This window comes from Cebus imitator, unplaced genomic scaffold, assembly GCF_001604975.1.
Source record: "Cebus imitator isolate Cc_AM_T3 unplaced genomic scaffold, Cebus_imitator-1.0 Scaffold83, whole genome shotgun sequence".
NCBI classification, from domain to species: Eukaryota; Metazoa; Chordata; class Mammalia; order Primates; family Cebidae; genus Cebus; species Cebus imitator.
In genome coordinates, this window is record NW_016107398.1 from 1,062,215 (window position 1) to 1,086,533 (window position 24,319).

The window sequence follows — 24,319 nt, forward strand, 5'->3', positions numbered from 1 at the left end:
ATTTTGAAATTTACATGAATTCTAGTGAATACATCATTTCACTCTGGATTCTGCCATTACTACTTGCCTCAGTTCACTGGCAGCTTCCCAGTCTCTTTTGAGTTCTCATCATATTTGACTTCTCAACAGTATTTGACACACTGTCCACTCCTCCTTTGGTGTCTGCAACACTACTTTCTTCAGATTTTCCCCCTCGCTCTATTGATCTCCTCTCTTCCCAGCCATGAAATGGTGGTCTTCCCCAGAGTTCTGCCCTAGGATCTCTTCTTAGTCCACTCCATCTCTAGGTGATTTTACCAACTTCCACCATCACTAGGTCCCAATTACCATTACTATGCTGATGGCTCACAGTATTTCCTGCCTCTCCTAGAGAATAAGAAGAAAACAAAACAGAATGGGCCAGGTGCAACTGTGTAGTACAAAGTTCTAGAGGAACTTAGAGGAGGTCATTGAGGAAGTGGTGCTTGAGTTGATCTTGGAACACAAATAGAACCTTGAAAGGCAGGCACTGTCCAAGGGTGAACTCCACCAGCAAATATATGGAGGTAAAAAAGTAAGGGATCTGCTCAAAGAATGACAAAGTCAAACGTTTAACTGGAGTATTGTTGGGAATGATGCAGGCGATGTAACTGAAAATGAAAACAGGCGGGAGGCCCTGAAAACTAGTTTAAAAGTCAATTGTGAAGAAATAGGCATATGGAGGGGCCAAGATGGCTGAATAGAAGCAGCTGCAGTCCCTGCCACTCATGGAAAGGAAGGAAAGGGGAGAATGACTACAGTACCTTCAGCTGAAATATCCAGGTCCTTGCACTGGAACTGATTAGGGAAATAACACACAGAGAATAAAGGACGGGGTGACGGCCCACCCAGAAGTGACACACAGCCAAGGGAAGCCCCCTGCCTCTCAGCCAAGGGAAGCAGTAAGTGACTGTGTGATCCCAGAAAACCACGCTTCTTCCACAGATCTTTGCAACTCTTGTTAGGAGATCCCCTGATGAGCCCATGCCACCAGGGCCTTGGGTCTGACACACAAAGCTATGTGGAGTCCTGGCAGAGCAGCTGCTCAGGCATACACAGAGACTCAAGAGCTTTGCATACTGCAGCCCCAGGATCCCCCAACAAATGTGCCTGCAACTCAGGCAAGGTGGGCAGTCTGCACATACCCCTAGGAAAAGGGCAGAATCCAGGGAGCTGAGAAATGTTGTTCCGTGGGCCCCACTTCCGTGGCACCTCACAAGATAAGGCCCACTGGCTTGGAATTCCAGCCAGCCACCAGCAACAGAGTGGAGCCTGACTGAGACTGGATGGAGCCCATGGTGGGAGGGGCGGTCACCATTTCTGCTCTTTGGTCAACTCAGCCATTCCAGCCTGAGGGCTTTGGAAAGTCCAAATGGTCCAAGAAGGAAGGGTACCTCCAGCAGCACAATACAGCGCCTTTGTCAGATTGTGGTCAGACTGCTTCTTCTTTTTTTTCTTCTTCCTTTTTGTCATTTTTTGAGACAGAGTCTTGCTCTGTTACCCAGGCTGGAGTGCAGTGGTGTGATCCTAGCTCACTGCAACCTCTGTCTCCCGAGTTCAAGTGATTCTCCTACCTCAGACTCCAGAATAGCTAAAATTACAGAGGTGTGCTTACCACGCCTGGCTATTTTGTATTTTTAGTAGAGACTGGGTTTCACCATGTTGGCCAGGGTGGTCTTGGAACTCCTGACCTCAAGTGACCTGCCTACCTTGGCCTCCCAAAGTGCTGAAATTATAGGTATGCCCCACTGCGCCTGGTCAGACTGCTTTTTAAAGCAGGGCCCCATCCATTTCTCCTCACTAGGCAAGAATCCCCGGCTAGACCTTCCAGCCCCATCTGCCAGCACATATTAGGGAGAGAGCTCCGATCTCTCCCTGGGATAGAGTACTCAGAGGAGGGGAGGGCTGCCACCTGGGCTGGTTGGACGACTCAGCCATTCAAGCCTGGGGACTTTGGAGAGTCCAAACTGACAGCAGCAGAGACAGTTTCCCACCACGACGAGGCTATTTTGTCGAGGTCAGACTGCTTCTTTAAATGGGACCCCAAACCACTGCTTCTTATAGGGTGGGTCCTCCCAGCTGGGGCCTCTGGCCACCGCTGCCCATGTTCTCCCTGGGATGAAGGCCTGAGGGACAGGACAGGCCGCCACTTTGCCCATTCAGACTTCTTAGCTAGTCTAGCCTGTGGGCCTTGGAAAGCCCAAACCAACTGGGGACTGAAGGAATCTCTAACACAGCACAGCTGCTCTAGCAAAAAAAAAAAAAAAAAAAAGGCAGACTGCTTTAAGTGTGTCCTTGATCCCATTCCTCCTGACTGGGAAAGACCTCCCAACCAGGGTCTCCAGCCATCACCTACACCACATTCAGGCTGGCAACAGGTCAGTACTCCCCTGGGATGGAGCTTCCAGAGGAGGAGGCAGGCTGCCATCTTTGCTATTTCTCATACTTCACTGCTGATACCTCTATGTATGGGAAAAAACCAAGGCAACTAGGGTCTGGAGTGGACCCCCAACAAACTGCAGCAACCCTAAGGAAGAGTAGACAAATTGTTAAAAGAAAAACAAACATAAAACAACAAAAACAGTAACAAACCCACAGAAACCCCATCTAAAAGTCAGCAATCTCAAAGATCAAAGGTAGATTAGCCCACAAAAATGAGAAAGAATCAGTGCAAAAATGCTGAAAACTCAAAAATCCAGAGTGCCCCTTTTCCTTCAAATGACTGCAAACCTTTCTAGCAAGGGCTCAGAACTGGGCTGAGGCTGGGACAGCTGAAATGACAGAAGTAGGCTTCAGGAGGTGAGTACTAATAAACTTGGCTGAACTAAAGGAGCATGTGGCAACCCAATACAAAGAAGCAAAGAATCTTAATAAAACAATACAGGAGCTGACAGCCAAAATAGCCAGTGTAGAGAGGAACATAACTAACCTCTAGAGCTGAAAAACATACTACAAAAACTTCACAATGCAATCATGAGTATTAATAGCAAAATAGACCAAGCAAAGAAAAGAATCTTAGAGCTTGATGATTATCTTTCTGATATAAGACAGGCAGAAAAGAATAGAGAAAAAACAATAAAAAGGAACGAAGAAAACCTCTGAGAAATATAGAATTATGTAAAGAGACTGAATCTACAGCTGAATCATGTACCTGAAAGAGATGGGGAGAATGGAACCAAGTTGGAAAACAACTTCAGAATATTATCCAGGAGAACTTCTTCAACCTAGTAAGACAGGCCAACACTCAAATTCAGGAAATGCAGAGAACTCCAGCAAGATATTCAATGAGAAGGTCATCCCCAAGACACATAATCGTCAAATTCTCCAACATCAAAATGGAAGAAAAAATGTTAAGGGCAGCCACAGAGAAAGGCCAGGATACCTATAAAGGGAAGCCCATCAGACCAACAGTAGGCCTCTCAGCAGAAACCCTACAAGCTAGAAGAGATTGGGGGCCAATATTCAACACTGCTAAAGAAAAGAATTTCAACCTAGAATTTTATATCCAGCCAAACTAAGCTTCATAAGCAAAGGAGGAATAACATCCATTTCAGACAAGCAAATGCTGAGGGAATTAGTTATCACCAGGCCTGCTTTGCCAGAGCTCCTGAAGGAAACACTGAATACGGAAAGGAAAAACCATTACCAGCCACTACAAAAACACACTCAAGCATACAAACCATTGACATGATGAAGTAACCACATAAACAAGTCTGAAAAATAGCCAGCTAGCATCATGATGACAGAATCAAACCCACACATAACAATACTAACCTTAAATGTAAATGGGCGAAATGTCCCAATTAAAAGACACAGAGTGGCAAGCTGGATAAAGAACCAAGACCCACTGGTATGCTGTGTTCAGATTCATAAAGCAAGTTCTTGGAGACCTTCAAAGAAACAGACTCTCACACAATAACAGTGGGACACTTTAACACCCCACTGACAACATTAGACAGATCAAGACAGAAAATTAACAAAGACATTTAGGAATTAGCTCTGAATCAAGTGGACCTGACAGATATGTATAGAGCTCTCCACCCCAAAAGAACGGAATATATATTCTTCTTATGGCCACATGGCACTTACTCTAAAATTGACCACATAATTGGAAGTAAAACACTCCTCAGCAAATGTAAAAGAACTGAAATAATAACAAACAGTCTCTCAGACCACAGCACAATCAAATTAGAACTCAAGATTAAGAAATTCACTCAAAACCACACAACTACATTAAAACTGAACTGCATGCTCCTGAATCTCTTGGGTAAATAATAAAATTAAGGCAGAAATTAAGCAGTTCTTTGAAACTAATAAGAGCAAAGAGACAACATACCAGAATCTCTGGGACGTAGCTAAAGCAGTGTTAAGAGGGAAATTTATAGCATTAAATGTCCACATTAAAAAGCTAGAAAGCCCAAGTTAACAATCTAACATCACAACTAAAAGAACCAGAGAACCAAGAGCAAACAAACCCCAAAGCTAGCAGAAGACAAGAACAAAGATGAACTAAAGGAGACAGAGACATGAAAATCCTTTAAAAAATAAACAAATCTAGGAGCTGGTTTTTTGAAAAAGTTTAAAAAATCAACCACTTAAATGTCCCAATTAAAAGACACAGAGTGGCAAGCTGGATAAAGAACCAAGACCCATTGGTATGCTATGTTCAGACTCATAAAGCAAGTTCTTAGAGGGGGACCAATATTCATAAAGCAAGTTCTTGGAGGGGGGCCACTTCTAATACAGAAGAAAAGACAGAATAATCAAATAAACAAAATTAGAAATGATAAGGGAGATATTACCACTGACCCCGTAGAAATATAAACAATGGGGGGGATCCCAAGATGGCTGAATAAGAGGCAGCTATGGAACGCAGCTCCCAGCAAGAGAGATGGAGAAGCTGAGTGGTCTCCACAGTTACAAACGAGGTACCTGATTCATTTTTTGGGTCTGGTTGGACAGGGGGTATAAACCAAATAGGGCAAGTTGAGGCCCAGGAGGTGCATGCAACTGACTGGAGGACCAGGGGATCTCCCCCTCTGGGACTTCAGTTCAGATACAGTTCTCCACCCAAGCCCTCCACAACCCACAGAACAGGAGATCTTCACCGGTCTGAAAAGCCTCAGTGAGCTGCCTGAACAGGGCAGAACAGCAATTTCAGCAGGAGCCGCAGCTGTCAGCATAGATCTAGGTGGAAGCACTGGCTGATGCTGAGAAAGCCAGAAAGCTGGCTGGAGGGAGTTACCTGCCCCTAGAAAGAAGGGGAACTGACAGCAGGGAAACAGGCCAAAAAGCAGGATGGACCTCCCCTGCACAAAGCCTAGGAGGCTAAAAAAACTCTCACTTCAAAGTTTCACACCCAGAACATCATTTAGAGAGCGACCAGGAATGATTGAGCTTGTTGGGAGAAGTGCAGCCACCATCGCAGAAGCTGGTCTAATTTTCCTGGGTAAATAAAAGATGCAGGAGCTCCACTGAATCTGTGGCAGCCCAGCAGTGCCTCTGCAGACAGACAAAGGAAAGGCTGCTTCCCTAAGCAGCTACCTGAGATCAAAGCTATATAAATCCAACAAGATGGGAAGAAACCAGAGCAAGAAGAAAGAAACCATCGAAAACAAGAATGTCTCTCCCCTATCACAAGATCACGACTCCTCAACAGCAAGGGAACAAAGCTGGATGGAGAACAAATTTCATGAACTGACAGAAGCAGGCTTCAGAAGATGGGTAATAACAAACTTCTCTGAGTTAAAGGAACATGTTGTAACCCAGAGCAAAGAAACTAAAAACCTTTCAAAAAGGTTAGATGAAATACTAACTAGAATAACCAGCTTAGAGAAGAACATAAACGACTTGATGGAGCTGAAAAACACAGCACAAGAACTTTGTGAAGCATACACAAGTTTCAATAGCCNCAGAAGAAAGGATATCAGAGGTCGAACATCAACTCAATGAAATAAAATGAGAAGGCAAGAAAAGAGAACATAGAATGAAAAGAAATGAACAAAGCCTCCAAGAAATATGGGATTATGTGAAAAGACCTAATCTACGCTTGATCGGTGTTCCGGAAGATGACAGGCAGAATGAATAATCCAAGCTGGAAAACACTCTTCAGTATATTATCCAGGAGAACTTCCTCAACCTAGCAAGGCAGGCCAACATTCAAACACAGGAAATACAGAGAATACCGCAATGATACTCCTTTAGAAGAGCAATCCCAAGGCATATAATCATCAGATTCACCAGGGTTGAAATGAAGGAAAAAATACTAAGGGGAGCCAGAGAGAAAGGTCAGGTCACCCACAAAGGGAAGGTCATCAGACTTACAGTGGATCTCTTGGCAGAAACCCTACAAGCCAGAAAAGAGCAGGGGCCAATATTCAACATCCTTAAAGAAAATAACTTTCAACCCAGAACTTCATATTCAGCCAAACTAAGCTTCATAAGTGAAGGAGAAATAAAATCGTTTATGGACAAGCAATTGCTGAAAGGTTTTGTCCCTAACAGACCTGCCCAACAAGAGCTCCTGAAGGAAGCACTAAACACAGAAAGGGAAAACCAGTACAAGCCACTGCAAAAAAGAACGAAATGGTAAAGACCAACGATGCAATGAAGAAATTATGCCAACCAAAGGCAAAACAACCAACCAGTAATAAAACAGCAGGATCAAATTCACACATAACAATATTAACATTAAATGTAAATGGACTAAATACCCCAATCAAAAGACACAGACTGGCAAATTGGATAAAAAGCCAAGAACCATCAGTGTGCTGTATTCAGGAGACCCATCTCACGTGCAAAGACATACATAGACACATAATAAAGGGATGGAAGAAGATTTACCAAGCAAATGGAAAGCAAAAAAAAGCAGGGGTGGCAATCCTAGTCTCTGATAAAACAGACTTTAAACCAACAAAAATCAAAAGAGATAAAGAAGGGCATTACATAATGGTAAAAGGATCAATACAACGAGAAGAGCTAAATACTCTAAATATACATGCACCCAATACAGGGGCACCCAGATACATAAAGCAAGTCCTTAACGTCCTAAAAAGAGACTTAGACTCTTGCACAATAATGGTGGGAGACATTAACACTCCACTGTCAATATTAGACAGATCAACAAGACAGAAAATCAACAAGGAAATCCACGACTTGAATGCAGATCTGGACCAAGCGAACTTAATAGGCATTTACAGAACTCTCAACCCCAAATCCAAAGAATATATGTTCTTCTCAGGACCACATTGCACTAACTCTAAAATTGATCACATAATTGGAAGTAAATCACTCCTCAGCAAATGCAAAAGAACGGAAATCATAACAAACAGTCTCTCAGACCACAGTGCAATCAAATTAGAACTCAGGATTAAGTAACTAAAAATTGCACAACTTCATGGAAACTCAACAACTGGCTTCTGAATGTCGACTGGATAAACAATGAAATGAAGGTAGAAATAAAAATGTTCTTTAAAACCAACGAGAACAAAGACACAATGTACCAGAATCTCTGGGACACATTTAAAGCAGTGTCTAGAGGGAAATTCATAGCAATAAATGCCCACATGAGGAGCAAGGAAAGATCTAAAATCAATACCCTATCATCAAAATTGAAGGAGTCAGAGGAGCAAGATAAGAAAACAAAAACAAAAACTCAAAAGCTAGCAGAAGACTAGAAATAACTAAGATCAGAGCAGAACTGAAGGAGAGACACAAAAAACCCTTTAAAAAATCAACAAATCCAGGAGCTGGTTTTTTGGAAAGATCAACAAAATAGATAGACTGCTAGCCAGACTAATAAAAAAGAAAAGAGAGAAGAATCAAATAGATGCAATAATAAACAATAAAGGGGACATCACCACTGATTCCACAGAAATACAAACTACCATCAGAAACTACTACAAACAACTCTACGCACACAAACCAGTAAATCTGGAAGAAATGAGTAAATTCCTGGACACTTGCTCTCTCCCAATACTAAACCAGGAAGAAACTGAAACCCTAAAGAGACCAATAACAAGGGATGAAGTTGAGGATGCAATTAATAGCCTACCAAAGAAAAAAAGTCCAGGTCCAGATGGGTTTACAGCTAAATTCTACCAGAAGTACAAAGAGGAGCTGGTACCATTCCTTCTGAAAATATTCCAAACAATACAAAAAGAGGGAATCCTCCCCAAATCACTTTATGAGATCAGTATCATCCTGATACCAAAACCAGGCAAAAAGAACAAAGCTTAAGGCATCATGCTACTGGACTTCAAACTATACTACAAGGTTACAGTAACCAAAACAGCATGGTACTGGTACCAAAACAGATATATAGAACAATGGAACAGAATAGAGCCCACAGAAATAATGCCGCACATGCACAACCATCTGATGTTTGACAAACCTGACTAAAACAAGCAATGTGGAAAGGATTTCCTATTTAATAAATGGTGTTGGGAAAACTGGCTAACCATATGCAGAAAACTAAAACTGGACCCCCTTCCTTACATGTACAAAATAAATTCAAGATGAATTAAAGATTTAATCATAAGACCTAAAACCATAAAAACCCTAGAAGAAAACCTAGGAAATACCATTCAGGACATAGGTATGGACAAAGATTTCACTACAAAGGTGCCAAAAGAAAACTTCAGGCCAATATCAATGATGAACATTGATGCAAAAATCTTCAATAAAATACTGGCAAACCAAATGCAACAGCAAATCAAAGAGCTTATTCATCATGATCAAGTAGGCTTCATCCCAGGGAGGCAAGGCTGGTTCAATATATGCAAGTCTATAAATGTAATCCACCACATGAACAGAACCAAAGACAAAAACCACATGATTATCTCAATAGATGCAGAGAAGGTCTTTGACAAAATTCAACAGCCCTTTATGCTAAAAACACCAAAGAAACTAGGTATCGATGGAACGTATCACAAAAGAATAAAAGCTATTTACGACAAACCCACAGCCAATATCATACTGAATGGGCAAAAACTGGAAGCATTCCCTCTGAAATCTGGCACAAGACAAGGATGCCCTCTCTCACCACTTCTATTCAATATAGTATTGGAAGTTCTAGCCAGAGCAATCAGGCAAGAAAAAGAAATAAAGGGCACTCAATTAGAAAAACTGAGGTGCCAAAAGCAACTGCAACAAAAGCTAAAATTGACAAATGGGATCTAATTAAACAAATAAGCTTCTGCACAGCAAAAGAAACCATCATCAGAGTGAACAGAACAGAATGGGAGAAAATATTTGCAATCTATGCATTTGACAAAGGTCTAATATCCAGTGTCTACAAGGAGCTTACACAAATTTACAAGAAAAAAATAACCTCATTAGAAAATGGGCAAAGGACATGAACAGATATTTCTCAAAAGAAGATATACATGCAGCCAACAAACAGATGCTAGCAAGGCTGTGGAGAAAAAGGAATGCATTTACACTGTTGGTGGGTGTGTGAATTAGTTCAACCATTGTAGAAGACAGTGTGGTGATTCCTCAAAAACCTAGACGCAGAAGTACAATTTGACCCAGGAATCCCATTACTGGGTATATACCCAAAGGAATATAAATCATTCTATCATAAAGATACAGGCACATATATGTTTACTACAACACTATTTACAATAGCAAATACATGGAACCAACCTAAATGTCCATCAATGATAGACTGGATAAACAAAATGTGGTACATGTATACCATGCATGCTATGCAACCATAAAAAGGAATGGGATCATGTTCTTTGCAGGGACATGGATGGAGCTGGAGGCCATTATCCTTAGCAAACTAATTCAAACTAAACCAAATACCACATGTTCTCATTTATAAGTGGGAGCTGAATGATAACATATGGACACATTGAGACGGGGAGCAACAGACACTGGGGCCTGTTGGAGGGTGAAGGGGGATTTGGGAGAGCATCAAGAAGAATAGCTAATGGATGCTGGGCTTAATATCTAGGTGATGAAATGATCTGTGCAGCAAAACACCATGGCACATGTTTACCTACGTAACAAACCTGCATATCCTGCACATGTGCCCCTGAGCTTGAAAGAAAAAGATGTCAGTCTTTTATCATGTAGACATTAGCTGGTCCTGGAAGGGTTAGGATGAGCTTAAAAGGGAGGGAAGGCCAGACACAGTGGCTCATGCCTGTAATCCCAGCACTTGGGGAGGCTGAGGTGGGCAGATCACCTGAAGTCAGGAGTTTGAGACCAGAGACTCATGTTGCCTGGCCAACATGGCAAAACCCCATCTGTACTAAAAATACAAAAATTAGCTGGGCATGGTAGTGAGTGCCTGTAATCTTAGCTACTCGGGAAGCTGAGGCAAAAGAATCTCTTGAATCCGGGAGGCAGAGGTTGCAGTAAGCTGAGATCGCACCACTGCATTCCAGCCTGGGCAACAGAGGGAGACTCTGTCTCAAAAATAAAATAAAATATTTAAAAAAGGGAGGGAAGTAGAAGGAGGATAACCCATTAACAGGATCGTGCAACTGTTGAATTATGACAACTGGAGGTAGGGTATGAGTTGTGGTGGTGGTCATAGAATAGAAAAAGGAGAAAAACACAAGTGAAAAGAGAGAACTCACTGACTTGGAGTCTGATTCATATGGTGGGTGAGAAAAAGAGGAGTCAGAAATGGTGAGCCTGGGTGAATAAAATGAACAGGGATTCCATAGCTAGAAATATGGAAATCAGAACAATGAGCTTGTTTGATGAGACAGGGAAAATGATTCTCATCTTGGATGATTCTTCCCTTTCTGAGGCACCCATCCTTCCGGTGTCACACACAGGAGTCCTCTGTCTAACCACCCAAACTGCTAGGACTCAGGAAACTCCTGCTTAAACATACTCCTGGGAGAACACATGGCACAGCAGCCCACTCTTGTGCCAGCTAGTCTGATGCTGTATTGTTCCAGAGACAGGCTGGTGCCTCCCCATTCTGCACAACTGGGAGCCCGTAGGCAGCCTTGTATTTGTTTACGTTATGATTTCATTAGCCTTTGCTCCTTCACCCTTCCCCACTCTCCCTGACCCCAGACTGAAAGCGCCTTAGGAGCAAAGTACAGCCAAATTGTGTTTGCTCATTATCATATCCTTGCATGCAGCACAGTGCCTGGCACACAGGAGGTACGCAAGAAATAGCACTCATGTGAGAATAAGCTCAAATTTTTACAACAGTGGCTATTACTCCAGTGTTAGCTCAAAACTGCCCTCAGAAATTCTGCCTTCGTAGTAGATCTGGATGTAACTCCACGTGTGATTCTAACAATCCCTTCTAGTTAGGGCTGGCAGATTTAGCAAACAGAAATACAGGACACTCAGTTAAATTTGAATCTCAGCTAAACAATGAAAATTTTTTTTTTTTTTTAGTATAGGTATGCCATAAGAAATATTTGTGTTTTATCTGGCAACTCTACCTACAGTTGAAAATTACTATGTTAGTGCATTCAGAAAAAGAAGTCCCAAGGTCCTGCTTTATTTGCTTAAGAGTCAGGATGATTCCAGACAGCTGTGGGGTGCGGGAGAAAAGGGCCTGAGGAGTTCCATCTTGAGCAAGTGAAGGTGCTACCTTAAAAATAATCCACCCTTACTGTGAGTCAAAAGGAACCCATAGCTCCTGTAGATATTGCCCTATGTTCTTAAGGGGAACTAAAGGTTTAACAAAATGCTAGGAGTAATCAGGGAAAATTTTAGAACAAAACACAAGTTTCCATACCTTTGTTTAAAATTTCATGGCCTTCTAACTAAGATATTGGTCATTATGTATCAAGGCTGACACTGCAAAGCTAGAAACAGTTACCTAAAATCATCAGATAAAATAGGAAAATTGAGAAGGTTAGAATGGCACCCCACAGTGATGTGTTTGCTGCTGCTGATAGTTATGATGACATAATTGAGAGGGATAAAAGGAAAGGTGAACATGGGCTATTTTAGCAAGTTGCAGACACCAGTGTCCAACTGTGAATGATGCTGCCATTAGGGTTCCCTTTGTTCCTGGCTCATTCTCCACGCAGCATCCGGAAGGATCATTTGAAAACCCAAGTCTGATCCTGCCACGCTTCCCTTCCTTCCTCCTACTCCAGCCATGCCGGCCTTCCAGCTCAGGGCCTTTGCATTTGAAGGCCCCTCAGCCTGGCCTCACTTTCTCAGACAGCTGCATGACTTGCTTGCTCAATCCATTTAGTCTCTGCTCAAGCTGTTACCTCGGAGAAGCCTCTTCTCACTCCCACTGCCACCACTCTCTTACACTTTGCCTTGCTGTATTGTTCTGCATAACTATTATAACTACCTGGTATTATATATTTGGTTATATGTGTGTCTGTCTTCTCAACTAGAATGTAAGCTCCATGCAGCCACGATTTCCTTCTGAGTCACTACTCACTCACCTGTGAATCTTGGCAGCAATAGAGCAATGCCTGACATGGAATAAATGGTCAACACATATTTGTTAAATAAATAGATGAATGAAGCAATGATGTCACTTCACAGCTTAAAACCCTCCAATGGCTTCCAATAACATTTGGAACAAAATCCAAACTCCTTCCCCACTATCTCGGCCCTGCCTGCCTGTCCAATTGTGTTCTCTGCACCACTTCTCTCTTCCTCCTGAGTCACAGGCCCCTTTTCAGTTCTCATAAAATACAGACTCAGGGTCTGTGCATTTGCTGTCCCCCCAAAAACTGATGTCCCTTCTAGGCCCTCTCTGAACTGTGGGCTCCTTCTACTCATCCAGATCTCAGCTTATGTGTCATCTCCTCAGAGAGGCAGTCCTTGGCCCCTCACACCCAACCCCCCATCACTCTTTATAGTGCACATACGGTGATATTACACTTTTTTATGTGTTTGTTTTTTATTTTCTGTCACCTCGGACTAGCAGGTAAGCTCTGCAAGGGCAGGGACCTTGTATATCTTACTTACCACAATGTCTCAGTGGCCAGTGCATGTCTGATGTATAGAAGTTGCTCAATAAATATTTTTTGAATAGAAGAATAGATTTTAAAAATGGGTAGGAGAATCATAAATCCCATCAATGCAAGGAAATAGCAATGGTCGTTTTAAAATTTAAAAATTACTTTTAGTGGCTTATTTCTTCTTGAGGGAAACTGGGGTGTTTTAAGAATGACTTCTGATTATTGTCCTTTTTGAGGCTGACAGCTCACATAACACCCAGGACCATCACAATATGCCTCTTGGTGTTTGTGTCAAAAACAACACGGTGTTCCTGGTCAATGTTTGGTCCATCAGGGCATTTATTATGTTTTCCTAAATTGTCTCACTTTTTTCATGACTGGTCTTGGTTTAAAAGAGATTTCCAGTATTTTAGCTGTAAGAATTCTTGCCTCTCCACCTCAGTGTATGTTATTTAACTAGTGAAAATAGGTAAGTATGTTGAAGAACATCACAAAATGGAATAATCTATTGGAATTGAGAGAAATATAAATATATTGGACATCTTGCTTAAACATCAGCATCTGTGGCTAAAACTAATCTAAAATAGAATTTCTCTTCAGTTATTCTCCAGGTTTGACGATTTCCTTATTTATTAAACAATGCTAAACTGAACTGTTTTTTGCTTAACATGCTTTCTTTTTCCTCAGTTTCTATGTAGAATTATGTGTAATTCTCAATTTTTGTTTTATCTGTTGTCACTGGAAATGGCAGAGTGACCTAAGACTCAATAGATGTAATAAAGCCCATATCTTCTAACATCTATGGGCACAGTGTCACATGATGCCAGGGGTCACAAGAAGGATGGAAGAGGGTCAGAAACCTTGCAGAATAAAAAGGGCAGGGAGGAAGGCCTCAATGAGAAGCTGATTCTTTAATTTCATTCTTATCTGTTGCTATATGACTCTGGTATTCTGATGTGGGATGTATATGGAGAGAGAAGCTGAACACAGGAGAGAATGTGTAATGCGCCATTTTCTCTTTCCTAAATAAACCTTGCTTAGAATGTTTATTTGGTTGCAGCTATGGAGACAATCATTGCCCTAACCCCATACTGTCAAGTGGGTAACCCAACATCATAAAACTCCAATATTATGTAAGCCAGATCTGCCTTTGCCTTCTCTTGAACCTTCTCCAGAACCTCATTGGGCCATGTCTCTTTAAAAAATGGAAAATCTCTAAAAAGTAATGAACCCTTTGTCAAGTCTTTGCAAACTGTAATTCTTACATGAAGCATGTGCAATGTAAGTAGACCTATGTGTGCCTGGGCATTTCATTATTCCTGAGGACTGGCTGAAGTTCTTCTGAACTGACAGCAGAACAACCCTGGAGTGCCGTAAAACACAGCTGATTATATAACTTACATCTTCAGAACATCAAGTATCTCTAGGGCAGGAAATAATAGAAGAGTTTTACTATGCATTGCCAGAAAGAGTACAAGGAGGCTTGGAAACTCGGGTATGTTCTGACCTCATGTTTTAGGCTGGGGCAATTCGTATCTAATCCACCTGAAGCCTCAGTTTTCTGATTTGTCATCACTCCCAAATCTCAATTTACATATTATGTGAAGTTCATTGGGCCCTCCAACTCCATGTCCATGCAGCTCTTCAGACTGAAAGGGCACCCTTCCCTTCATCTGTTTGTTTCCCCCTGTTCTCTGAGAGTCACCTCTGGTCCCAGTTCACCTGGGAGCCGCTGGACTCCAGAGCTTCTTAGCACCATACATCTCCCTTTCACAGAACACCAAGCACACTGGATTGGGACTGTTTCCTTGGTGTCTGGCCCCCTGGAGACAGGGACTGGTTTTTGTTTGTTTTTTATATTTTGTTAATTCCCCATCACTGGTGCTTCATAGAGTACCTGACCAAAAGAAAGTATGTAGAAAGTCTTTGTTGAGTCAGTGAGTGAATCTGAAAAATCGGGTACTTGGCACAGTGAATCTTCAAGACCCTTGGAGCTTTACAGTTGAATGAGTCTAAAGTAATTTTGGGGAGAAGGAATTAATGCTAAAATCTATAGGGAAACAAGATAGGAGGAACTTTTATTAATTCAATTCTATTCCAACACTTGGACCTGTACTATAGCATCAGGGTTTAGAGCAATCGCTCCTCCTCTATAGGGTTTGGCTCCATTTTCAGAGTTTATTAGAAGCTCTTTCACCTGATATGCTTATCAAACCTCTTTGAGATATGGTAGAATGCCAGTCACCAGAGGCAGGGGAAGGTTTGAGGACCTCTCACTGTCCTCTTCATCTCAATGCCTCGTGGGAATTTGAGAGAGATAGAGATGCAAAGGCTGGAGAGAAGGGTGGCACAGGGTGGGGTAAGGAGTTTCCTGCTGCCTCTCTGGCCTTTAGCCAGGGGTATAAGAGGACTGCTTTGTGTTTGAGAGAATGTGTATGAGTGCTGTTTAATATCCTGCCTTGAGTCACAGTAGAAGAATGTTCAAATTGAAAAAGACCATAGTCTAATGAAGTCCAAACTTTAAAAACTTTTAGTGAAGTACATCTTTTGGTTTCAAAAATAAAATTGTATGTGGAACTTCAATAAACTAGATATAAAATGACAGTGTTGATATTGAAAGGGGAAGGGAGGAGTTCACTTTAAGTGAACTTTAAGTTTCCTTTAAGTTTCCTCTCCCTGTCTGTGCTACCCCTAAAAGATCCAGAAGTCCACCTTTTCCTTTCCCTTAAGTGTACAGTCTTAGAGCTCATGCCAGGAAGGTTAAATGCCAAGGTGCTTAAGGCAGTCTAGAGAGAACAGTCAACATGCTTTCCTCATAATGTCTCCAAGAGACCTGTGCTATAGTTTGAATGTCCCTTCCAAAACTCATGTTTAAACTTAATACCCAGTGTGGGAGTATTGAGAGGCGGAGCCTTTGAGAGGCTATGGTCTATTGGACTATGAAGGTTCTGCCTTCATGAGTGTACTAATAGATTAATGTATTAAAGAGTTAATGGATTAATGGATTATCATGGAAATGGGACTTGTGGCTTTATAAGAAGAAGAAGAGAGACCTGAGCATAGCATGTTAGCATGCTTAGCCCCCTCACTACGTGATACCCAGCACCTACTTGAGACCCTTCAGAGAGTCCCCACTAGCAAGTCAGATGCGCCCGTTTGACCTTGAACTTATCAGCTTCCAGAACTGTTAAGAAATAAATTTTGTTTCTTAAAAATTACTTGATGTCAGGTGTTATAAGCAACACAAAACAGACTGAGACAACCTAGATCCCAGCAGAAAGCTGAGAAGCAGGCAGTACCGCATTGTCTCCTCTGGACACAAAACAGACTGAGACAACCTAGATCCCAGCAGAAAGCTGAGAAGCAGGCAGCACCACATTGTCTCCTTTTCTTTTACAAAGAAAACCTGATAGGAATTTAAGAGAAATCCCAGATTGCAACCTTTGTACAATTGGCAACAGATTGAAAATGTTGAATATTAATTAAACTAAATGAAATTTAAGGGGCCCATATAGTAAAGTATGTTGAATGAAAATAGTCATTCCTTAATATGTGTTTTAGAGACTGAGAATTCCATATGCTGGGTTTTCCTAAGTCAGGCAATAACAGGGCATCTACCTGTTCCGGAAGATGGAGGGGTGATAGATCCTGGGCTGTCATCTTCAGGCTCCGAGACGGTGACAGTGGGGACTGTGTCAGGACTTGGCTTTAAACATATATCTTGCTTCTCAGGGGTCTTCTCTTGGGTAGCAGTTTCAACAGAAGGTTCTATCTCCGTCAGTGTGATTTTGACAGGGGTGGTAACCTGAGGAGCCCTGTGCTGTTCTTCAGAGAGATCATCTATGTATGGAGCAAATGTGGATTCTTCACAGAAATGGTCCTTGATGATTTTTCCCTCCACAGGAGCTGGTTTGTTAGGTTCACGGACCCCTTCAGGTTTTGTTGAGATGTCAGTGTCCTTATTCTTAAAGTCCAGGTCTTTGTCGTCCAACTCAGGGTGGTGTTGTTCTTGGTGCTTCACCTCCTCGGGTCTGGTTATGTCAATGTATTTATAGGCCTCTGCTTTCATCTGGTCCAGGGGATCTGCTAAGATCTTATTCACTTCAGTGGACTCTGCAGGAGTCATCTCTATTCCAGAATCAGAACTAAATAAGCTATGAGACTCTATCCCAGGCACATCTGGTAAGGAGGTACCGGGTGTACCCAACTCCTCAGGGCTTTCTGAAATGGTGACGTGGCCATTTTCCTTCTGAAGAATTCCAGTGAAATATGTAGAATCCTCCTGAGGTGGGTAGCAGATGTCAGAAATCAGAGATGTGTAACACGATCCTTCCTCATCTTTGGATGTTGTTGAGAACGTGTGGTCCATGGCACTGGAAGCACCTGCCATACCTATGAATCAAAGCAGCAGCAGTGAGTGGGTGCTTGGCCTCAGCTCTCTCTCCTGTCTAACCCACCACCTACCCCTGCCTGGTGGAGACACGACATCCTTTCCCCTCAAGACCTCGGAGTTCCCTCAGAGCTCCCTCGGAGCACAAGCATGTTAAACTTCCTTGTCTCCCCGACAGTCCACAGTTCTGGTATTTTTCTAGTACAGACCCCAGAGGCTCACATAAACTGCCAGGACCAGATAAGTTGGGGACAGATCCTTTAATACTAGGAAATTTATTTTCAACATCTACTGTCTCAACACACAGTGACTTGATCTTAGTATTATTAAAAAGAAACCCTCTTTGTATTGAAAGTATTAACCACTCTTTAAGTAGAGGTGGAAATACGGCTACCTCAGGACTCTAACTGCAACAATAGGATAGCTGACTGGGTACAGGAGCTGTTCTTGGAGATTCAATGGCTGGGAGGAGCCTCAAAGGACCCACTTGTCCAGCCCTTTTGTTCATGGACTCCTGATCCATCTAGTCTCTTTTGTAAGGTCCTCAGAGAAAGGGACTCCTAGCTTTGGACCCCATCCCAAAGTGGCATCACCCAATTGATGTGTTTCTCTATTTATTTCTTCAATTTTCCCCCTCGCTTTGTTTCCCTCCTCTTTTACTCCCCTACTGCCCATTCATTGCCATCCAGTGATATTCCAAGTAACCCACTGGGAATTCCTTTATTCCACTGGTGGTGCTAACGGTAAAATTGCAACTTGCCTTCCCCTCCCCACTCCTCACAATCCTATTCTCCTCTACCCTCCTCTGCTTTTTCTCCTTCTTATATACTGTATAATTAACATTATATTTATTATGCATTGATTGTCTCCTCTTGCTAGGTAAGCTCCATAAGGGCACTGACCAATGACTGCAGGACCTGATCCCATCCTATTGTTCTCCTTCATTCTCTCAGGCCCTAAAACAGGGCCTGATGAATAGTAGGTAGTCAATAAATATTTGCAAAATAAGGGAAAGTGATTTTTTTGGGAAAGGGGCAGAGTTTCATTCTGTCACCCAGGCTGAAGTGCAATGGGACAATCTTGGCTCACAGAAACTTCAGCCTCCTAGGTTCAAGCAATCCTCTTGCCTCAGCCTCCTGAGTAGCTGAGACCACAGGCATGTGCCACCACATTCAGCTAATTTTTGTATTTTTAGTGGAGATAGGGTTTTGCTATGTTGGCCAGCTGTTCTCTAACTCCTGACCTCCGGTGATCCTCCGACCATGGCCTTCCAAACTGCTGGGATTACAGGCATTAAGCCATCACACCCAGACACATACACACACACACACACACACACGTGGCTTTTTTTTTGTTTGTTTGTTTTGAGACAGAGTCTTGCTCTGTCGCCCAGGTTGGAGTATAGTGACATGATCTTGGATCACTGTAGCCTCAACCTACAGGGCTCAAATGATACATCTACTTCACCCACCCAAGTAGCTGGGACTACAGGCATGCTATGCCTGGCTAATTTTGTTTTCACGTTTTCGCAGAGATGTGGTCTCACTATGTTTTTCAAGCCTGTCTTGAACTCCTGGGCTCAAGTCATCCTCTTGCCTTGGCCTCCCAAAGTGCTGGGATTACAGGCGTGAGCCACCTCACCTGGCCAAGGAAAGTAATTTTGAAGTTTAGAATTAAGAACAAATATCAGTATGATGTGAGAAGACAGGCTAGAAGATTCCCCAAAATTACTAATGATACTTCATTTAGCAAGTGACTTAATTTTCTGAGCAACAGACCAGTTCAAACCTATATATCTCAGCTAGGTTTCTCATTATATGTTTTTTTAAAAATTTTTTTATATTTTTATATTTTTATTTTTGCATATGGCAGCCCCTCTTTTCAAGTTAGAACAAAAAGCTCAGTAACAAAAGGAATAATAGTTATAAAGGAATAACAATAAGGATTGTCCTTATTGCCTGAGCATAGATAGACACCAAAGAAAAAACTATTAAATTTAAATCCCTGGGTGCACACACACCTTTATCCTAAAGAATTCTTAAGTTTCTTTCATTATATGGGCTCAGCTTATATGTAGACCTCACTGGAGGCAGGGGAATCAACCTGAGATAGATATTTCACTACAGATATTTGGATCCTAGGATTCTCTACCAGTTATTTGGAACCACTTGCAGGTGTTAATAAGTAAATATTCACCAGAAAGTAAGGAGAGGAGGGGTTTGTCCATATATATGAATAGTCTGGAGAGGTGGGAAGTGAGAAAGGGAACCTGCAGAAGAAACAATAAGTGCTTCATTTGGTTTCCAAAGCTGTGTCTTAGTCATTATCCAACTCTTATTCAATTCCCCCACTGCAGAGGCCACCACAGGGCTCCTGACCCTTATTACCTATCCCTGACATGCTGCATATCCCTCTAGCCCACTGTCTCCTGCCACCAGGGTTATCTCACTAAACACAAGTGTCACTTGCTTAGCACCCAGCCCCTGGGCTCTGCCCCGCCTTGCTGGATAATCCTTAGATTCTGCAGCCTGGCATTTGACACGACGTGAATTCTACCTGGTCACAGCTCTGTTGCCGCCATTCCTCTCACCCTCCACTCCAGGCATAAAAAGCCCTTCACAGTGTCACATTCACTTGACCAGCTTTTCTAGCCCTGTCTTCCACTCTCCAATTCAATTTCTAAGCTCCACTAATGTAAATTACCCAATACTTCTTCAACATTGGATCCTTGCAACCTCCACATCCAAATCTCTGCCCTTCAGCATCAAGCCATTAAACATAAGAAGCTTTAAATGTTGCTGTCTCCATGAAGAATTTGCTGACTGTCAGTCCATTTAGGCTGTTTCAACAAAAAGATTGTAAACTGCGTAGATTATAAACAGAAAAATTTATTCTGGAGGCTGGGAAGTTCAAGATCAAGCTGCCAGTGGATTCAGTGTCTGGTGAGGGCCCACTTCCTCCATGGCCATCTTTTTGCTACATCTTCTTTCCTACATGGCCATCTATAACCTCACATGGTGGAACGGGTGAGGGAATTCTCTCTGGGGTCACTTTTATAAGGTCACCAATCCCATAATATGAGAGCTCTGCCCTCATGGCTTAATCACCTCCCAAAGGCCTCACCTCCAAATATCATTGCCTTTTGGATTAGGATTTCAACATATGAATTGGGGGTGGGCACAAACATTCAGATTGCAGCACTGACCAATGCCTGTAGGACCTGATCCTATCCTTCTTCATTCTCACAGCACTGAATTTATACTGCTCATATAGCTTATATGACATACAGCTTATCTATGTCTTGTTACCTTCTTCTAACCTGTCAGCTCCTGGAGTTTGATGCTTATGCCTGGCACACTATATTGTATATCATAAGCATCTGATTCAAAATGAATATATATAAAGGGACTGATCAATCAATTAATGAGTGAGTTTATTCTGTGCAGCTACTGAGAACAAACTATGACTAATTAATGGAAATTACAAAGAGGACATTGTAAATCTGTCATGCGAAAACTAGTCTAAAAATCTGAGTTATCCAACAATGAAATAGAGCTGCACCTCAGAACAAGTGTATTCTGATTATGGTAGGCACTTAGCTAGAGAGACACCCAGTGTTTGTCTAGACAGAAACTAGTACTTTGTAGAAAGTTGGATGAGATAACTGCAGAATTCCCTTCCAACTTTCCATGATTTTTATACTAATTGGCTACCACTGTAGTGTGACACAACTTCCTTTTTACTTACTCCTTTCCTGTGTAATGGAATCAATATAATTTCCCCAAAGGTGATGCCTCTGAGAACAGGGGCTTCCCAGATGTATGGTAATAATTAAGGGAACAGAATCTAGATGACATTTATATTATTCTATAAATAAATTATTATTAGAGAGGCTATAAATAGAATCAACAATCGGGAAGAAGTCCTATTTCTACCCTACCAACTCTGTCTTGCTCAGAAAACCCAGTATGAAATTGGAAGGACCCCTTTACCACACTAAAAATACTGCCAGCTAGAGGAAGAGAAGAAGAACAAAGTTATTTGTGTAAATCACACATTTTATTTTTAAAACTTTTTTCACACATTTTAGATGGGACCATATTAGAATCATCATAAAAACAAAAGATAATTCAAATACTTTGAAGGTAGTTATGTCCCATTTTAAAAACCTGAGCTAAATACCCTGAAAAATTCTCAAGGTTCTAACTTACTGAATTTAAAAATATATTCACATGATACGGTGCCTATCAGTTAGAATTCTTGTAAACAGAAAGTCCTCTAGACAGTAAATTATGTTGGAGCAGAGTCCTGTGGGGATTGTTGGAACTGAGAAGCAGAACTGAGCCTGAAGACTCAGGAAAGCCAATTAATTCTTGTCAGCACTTCCTGCAGAGCTGGCAGATGTGGGAACTGAGAGAGCCAAGCCATTTGCCCAGGTAGGAACTCACATTGCCATATTGTTAAATACAAATCCACTAAATAAAGGTGCCTTGTCTAGACTAGAAATTACTACATAACCAAGAATTCTGTGGAATATCTGATTTCCTCAGATATTTCTCTGCAGCTGTTTCCTGGACCATCTAGAAGCCTAATTCACACAGAGGCAGATGGACCTTAAGAGTCGCTGTGTTAACCTACAGATGCCCTCTTGGGAGGTGGCTGTTCTGGGAGGACACAGCAAATTCAGTTATCTGAATCATTTAAAATGGCATTAGTTTTCAAAACTTCAATCTACAATAACTTCAAAAAAGTACTTATAATAAAAACTGAAAGATTCACAGGCTACTATGTCTAGTCAAACGCTAAGTAGGAGAAGGATGAAAAGAAGCTGAAACTATTGCCATTAAATCCCAATATGTGCTGATAAAAATGAGGCTTTTTAGTCTACTGATGTAGAGGTCAGAAACACTCATCATGAGACAGACAAATTCAGTAATCTCATAAAGGGTAGATGTTTTATTTTATTTTTAAAATGTTCTGGCAACACTAAAAGATGGGATGACAACGATAACTTGCTGAAGATGATTTTACTTTTCTCAAGGAAAAGCTTTAATCCTAAAATTCTATTAATAGTTCTCAACACTGACTCATCCTCACAGAATGGAGTTCATTCAGTTGGTGAACCATAGCTTAGGGAGTTTGTATTCTGGCTCTATCACTAACTAGCAGTTTTGAGATGTTGGGCAAGTTAGCATCTTAGAGCCTCAGTTTATTCATCTTTAAGATAAGGCAATAATAACTCCCACCTTATTGGGCTGCTAGGAGGACTAAATGAGAGAAAGCCCTTAGATCTTTGCCTGATACATCATACACATTCAATAAGTGAGAGTTGCTGATTTTCTTATTATCTCTATTTTGGAGGGAGAACACTAGCCATCTCCAACATATTACCATCTGTTTGTTAGTTTCTTCCTTTATCTCTAATGACATCCTCTCATGATAAATTGGGCCAGAAGAAGTTTCACGTATCCAGTCCACACCCATGCTCTCTGGGGTCTGTCTGCCTTAGATAATAAGTCCCCGGAGTGCAAGGCCATGCTGTCTTCACAGCTCTGCAAGCAGGTGGAGGTTCATTACGTACTTTCAATAGACATAGATCCTGTCATGACTGTGATAATGACTGACCTGAGCACAAAAAGCTGAAATTCACCAAACTATAGACAAAAAAGAAATGAGAGGGTTTAGTGCCTACAGATGAGCCTTCTTCCTATGGACAGAGCCTATTCTGACTTGCTAGGGTTGAGATAAGATGCCTGTGGTTTAAAGTGGTACTGTAACACTCTTCTTACTGCACTGAAATGGAGACATACAGAATGCCAGAAATAATAAAAAAAAAAAATTAACAAATTATACCAAAAGGTTTTCTGAGAACAGAGATAGAAATGCTTTATTAGACAAATATCTCGCTTATCCTTCTCCCTGGAATTAGAGAACCAATTATTGTTTGAATAGAGCCAATATTAACAGGTATAGGGGATATTAGTCCTATTAAATTAAGAAACATTTTAAAAGTGTGGGCATAATAAAAAAACTGTAATGACAGTGGGGAGAGAGGTGTATATTAAAATTCAAGAAATAAAAGCCAGAATCAATGACCAAAAGTAAATTTGCATTCACCTTTCCCAGAATCCCCTGCCCTGAGGCTGCCTATGTGATGGATAGCAGCAGCCTGCACAGAGGTTAGGCTGGGAGGCTTTTTCCCTGAACACTCTCACTCATCTTTCCTAAGTGCTACGAAATCAGTAGGCCCACAGTCTGGAGGCTGTGACACATTTGACAACAGAGTCCTCCATGAGGGATGAATATGCCAGAGAGACTCCAGGAACCTCTATGTCACCTAGAAAACATTCTCCTTCTCAAATTAAGTGGCCTGTGATTTAACATGACAAATGGGCACTGAGAAATCCAGGTACACCCATTTTTAATCAGTTTTATCTGTACGGTTAGTGAAGAGAGCTAAAAAAAAAAAAAGAACCTGCATTCTCTAGCAAATGACTAAGCCAAAGCTGATGACATGTTCGGGGGTTTAAGAATATGAGTAACTACTCTTTCCCCAACTCACTGCCTTACTTAAACCTTGTCTGCCAGAGTAATAGATTTAGCTTTCGGTTTTGCAAAATCAATGCTTAATAAAAAGGATTCAGCAAGTCGTTCTTTTCTCTATGAAGAGCCAAGATTCGCATTGCCTAGGATGTTTTCGCTTTAGCAAAAAATTCAATTAAAGTAAAAAAAAAATTGCTTTAGCTGACAGACCAGGGTCTAAATCTTCTTCTGAGTCCTCAGTGGGCCTTGAAAAGCATAAAGTTGCAAAACATTGAGAGGAAATGATGGTGAAAATTCTGATAAGCTGGAAGCATGTTTTGGATTTTGTTTGTTTGTTCATTTTGGTCTGCTGTCTAAAGACAGAAATGTGATTCTGTGGTCTTCTCTGAGAAACAATCTTCTTTAGGGAAAGGGTGGAGGCGAATACTTATTTATAATTTACTTAGATCTT

The 24,319-nt window shown here is 41.6% G+C and overlaps 1 protein-coding gene across 3 annotated transcripts in view; it reads right to left on the reverse strand.

Moving 5' to 3' along the window:
- RTN1 (reticulon 1) overlaps positions 1–24,319 on the reverse strand; it is a 470,076-nt gene that overhangs the window by 138,020 nt on the left and 307,737 nt on the right. For all 3 annotated transcript variants that reach the window (XM_017533922.1, XM_037740423.1, XM_037740424.1), the window contains one exon: positions 16,554–17,327. In XM_017533922.1, coding sequence (XP_017389411.1) covers positions 16,554–17,327 — 774 coding nt within the window. The remainder of the gene's footprint in view (positions 1–16,553; positions 17,328–24,319) is intronic.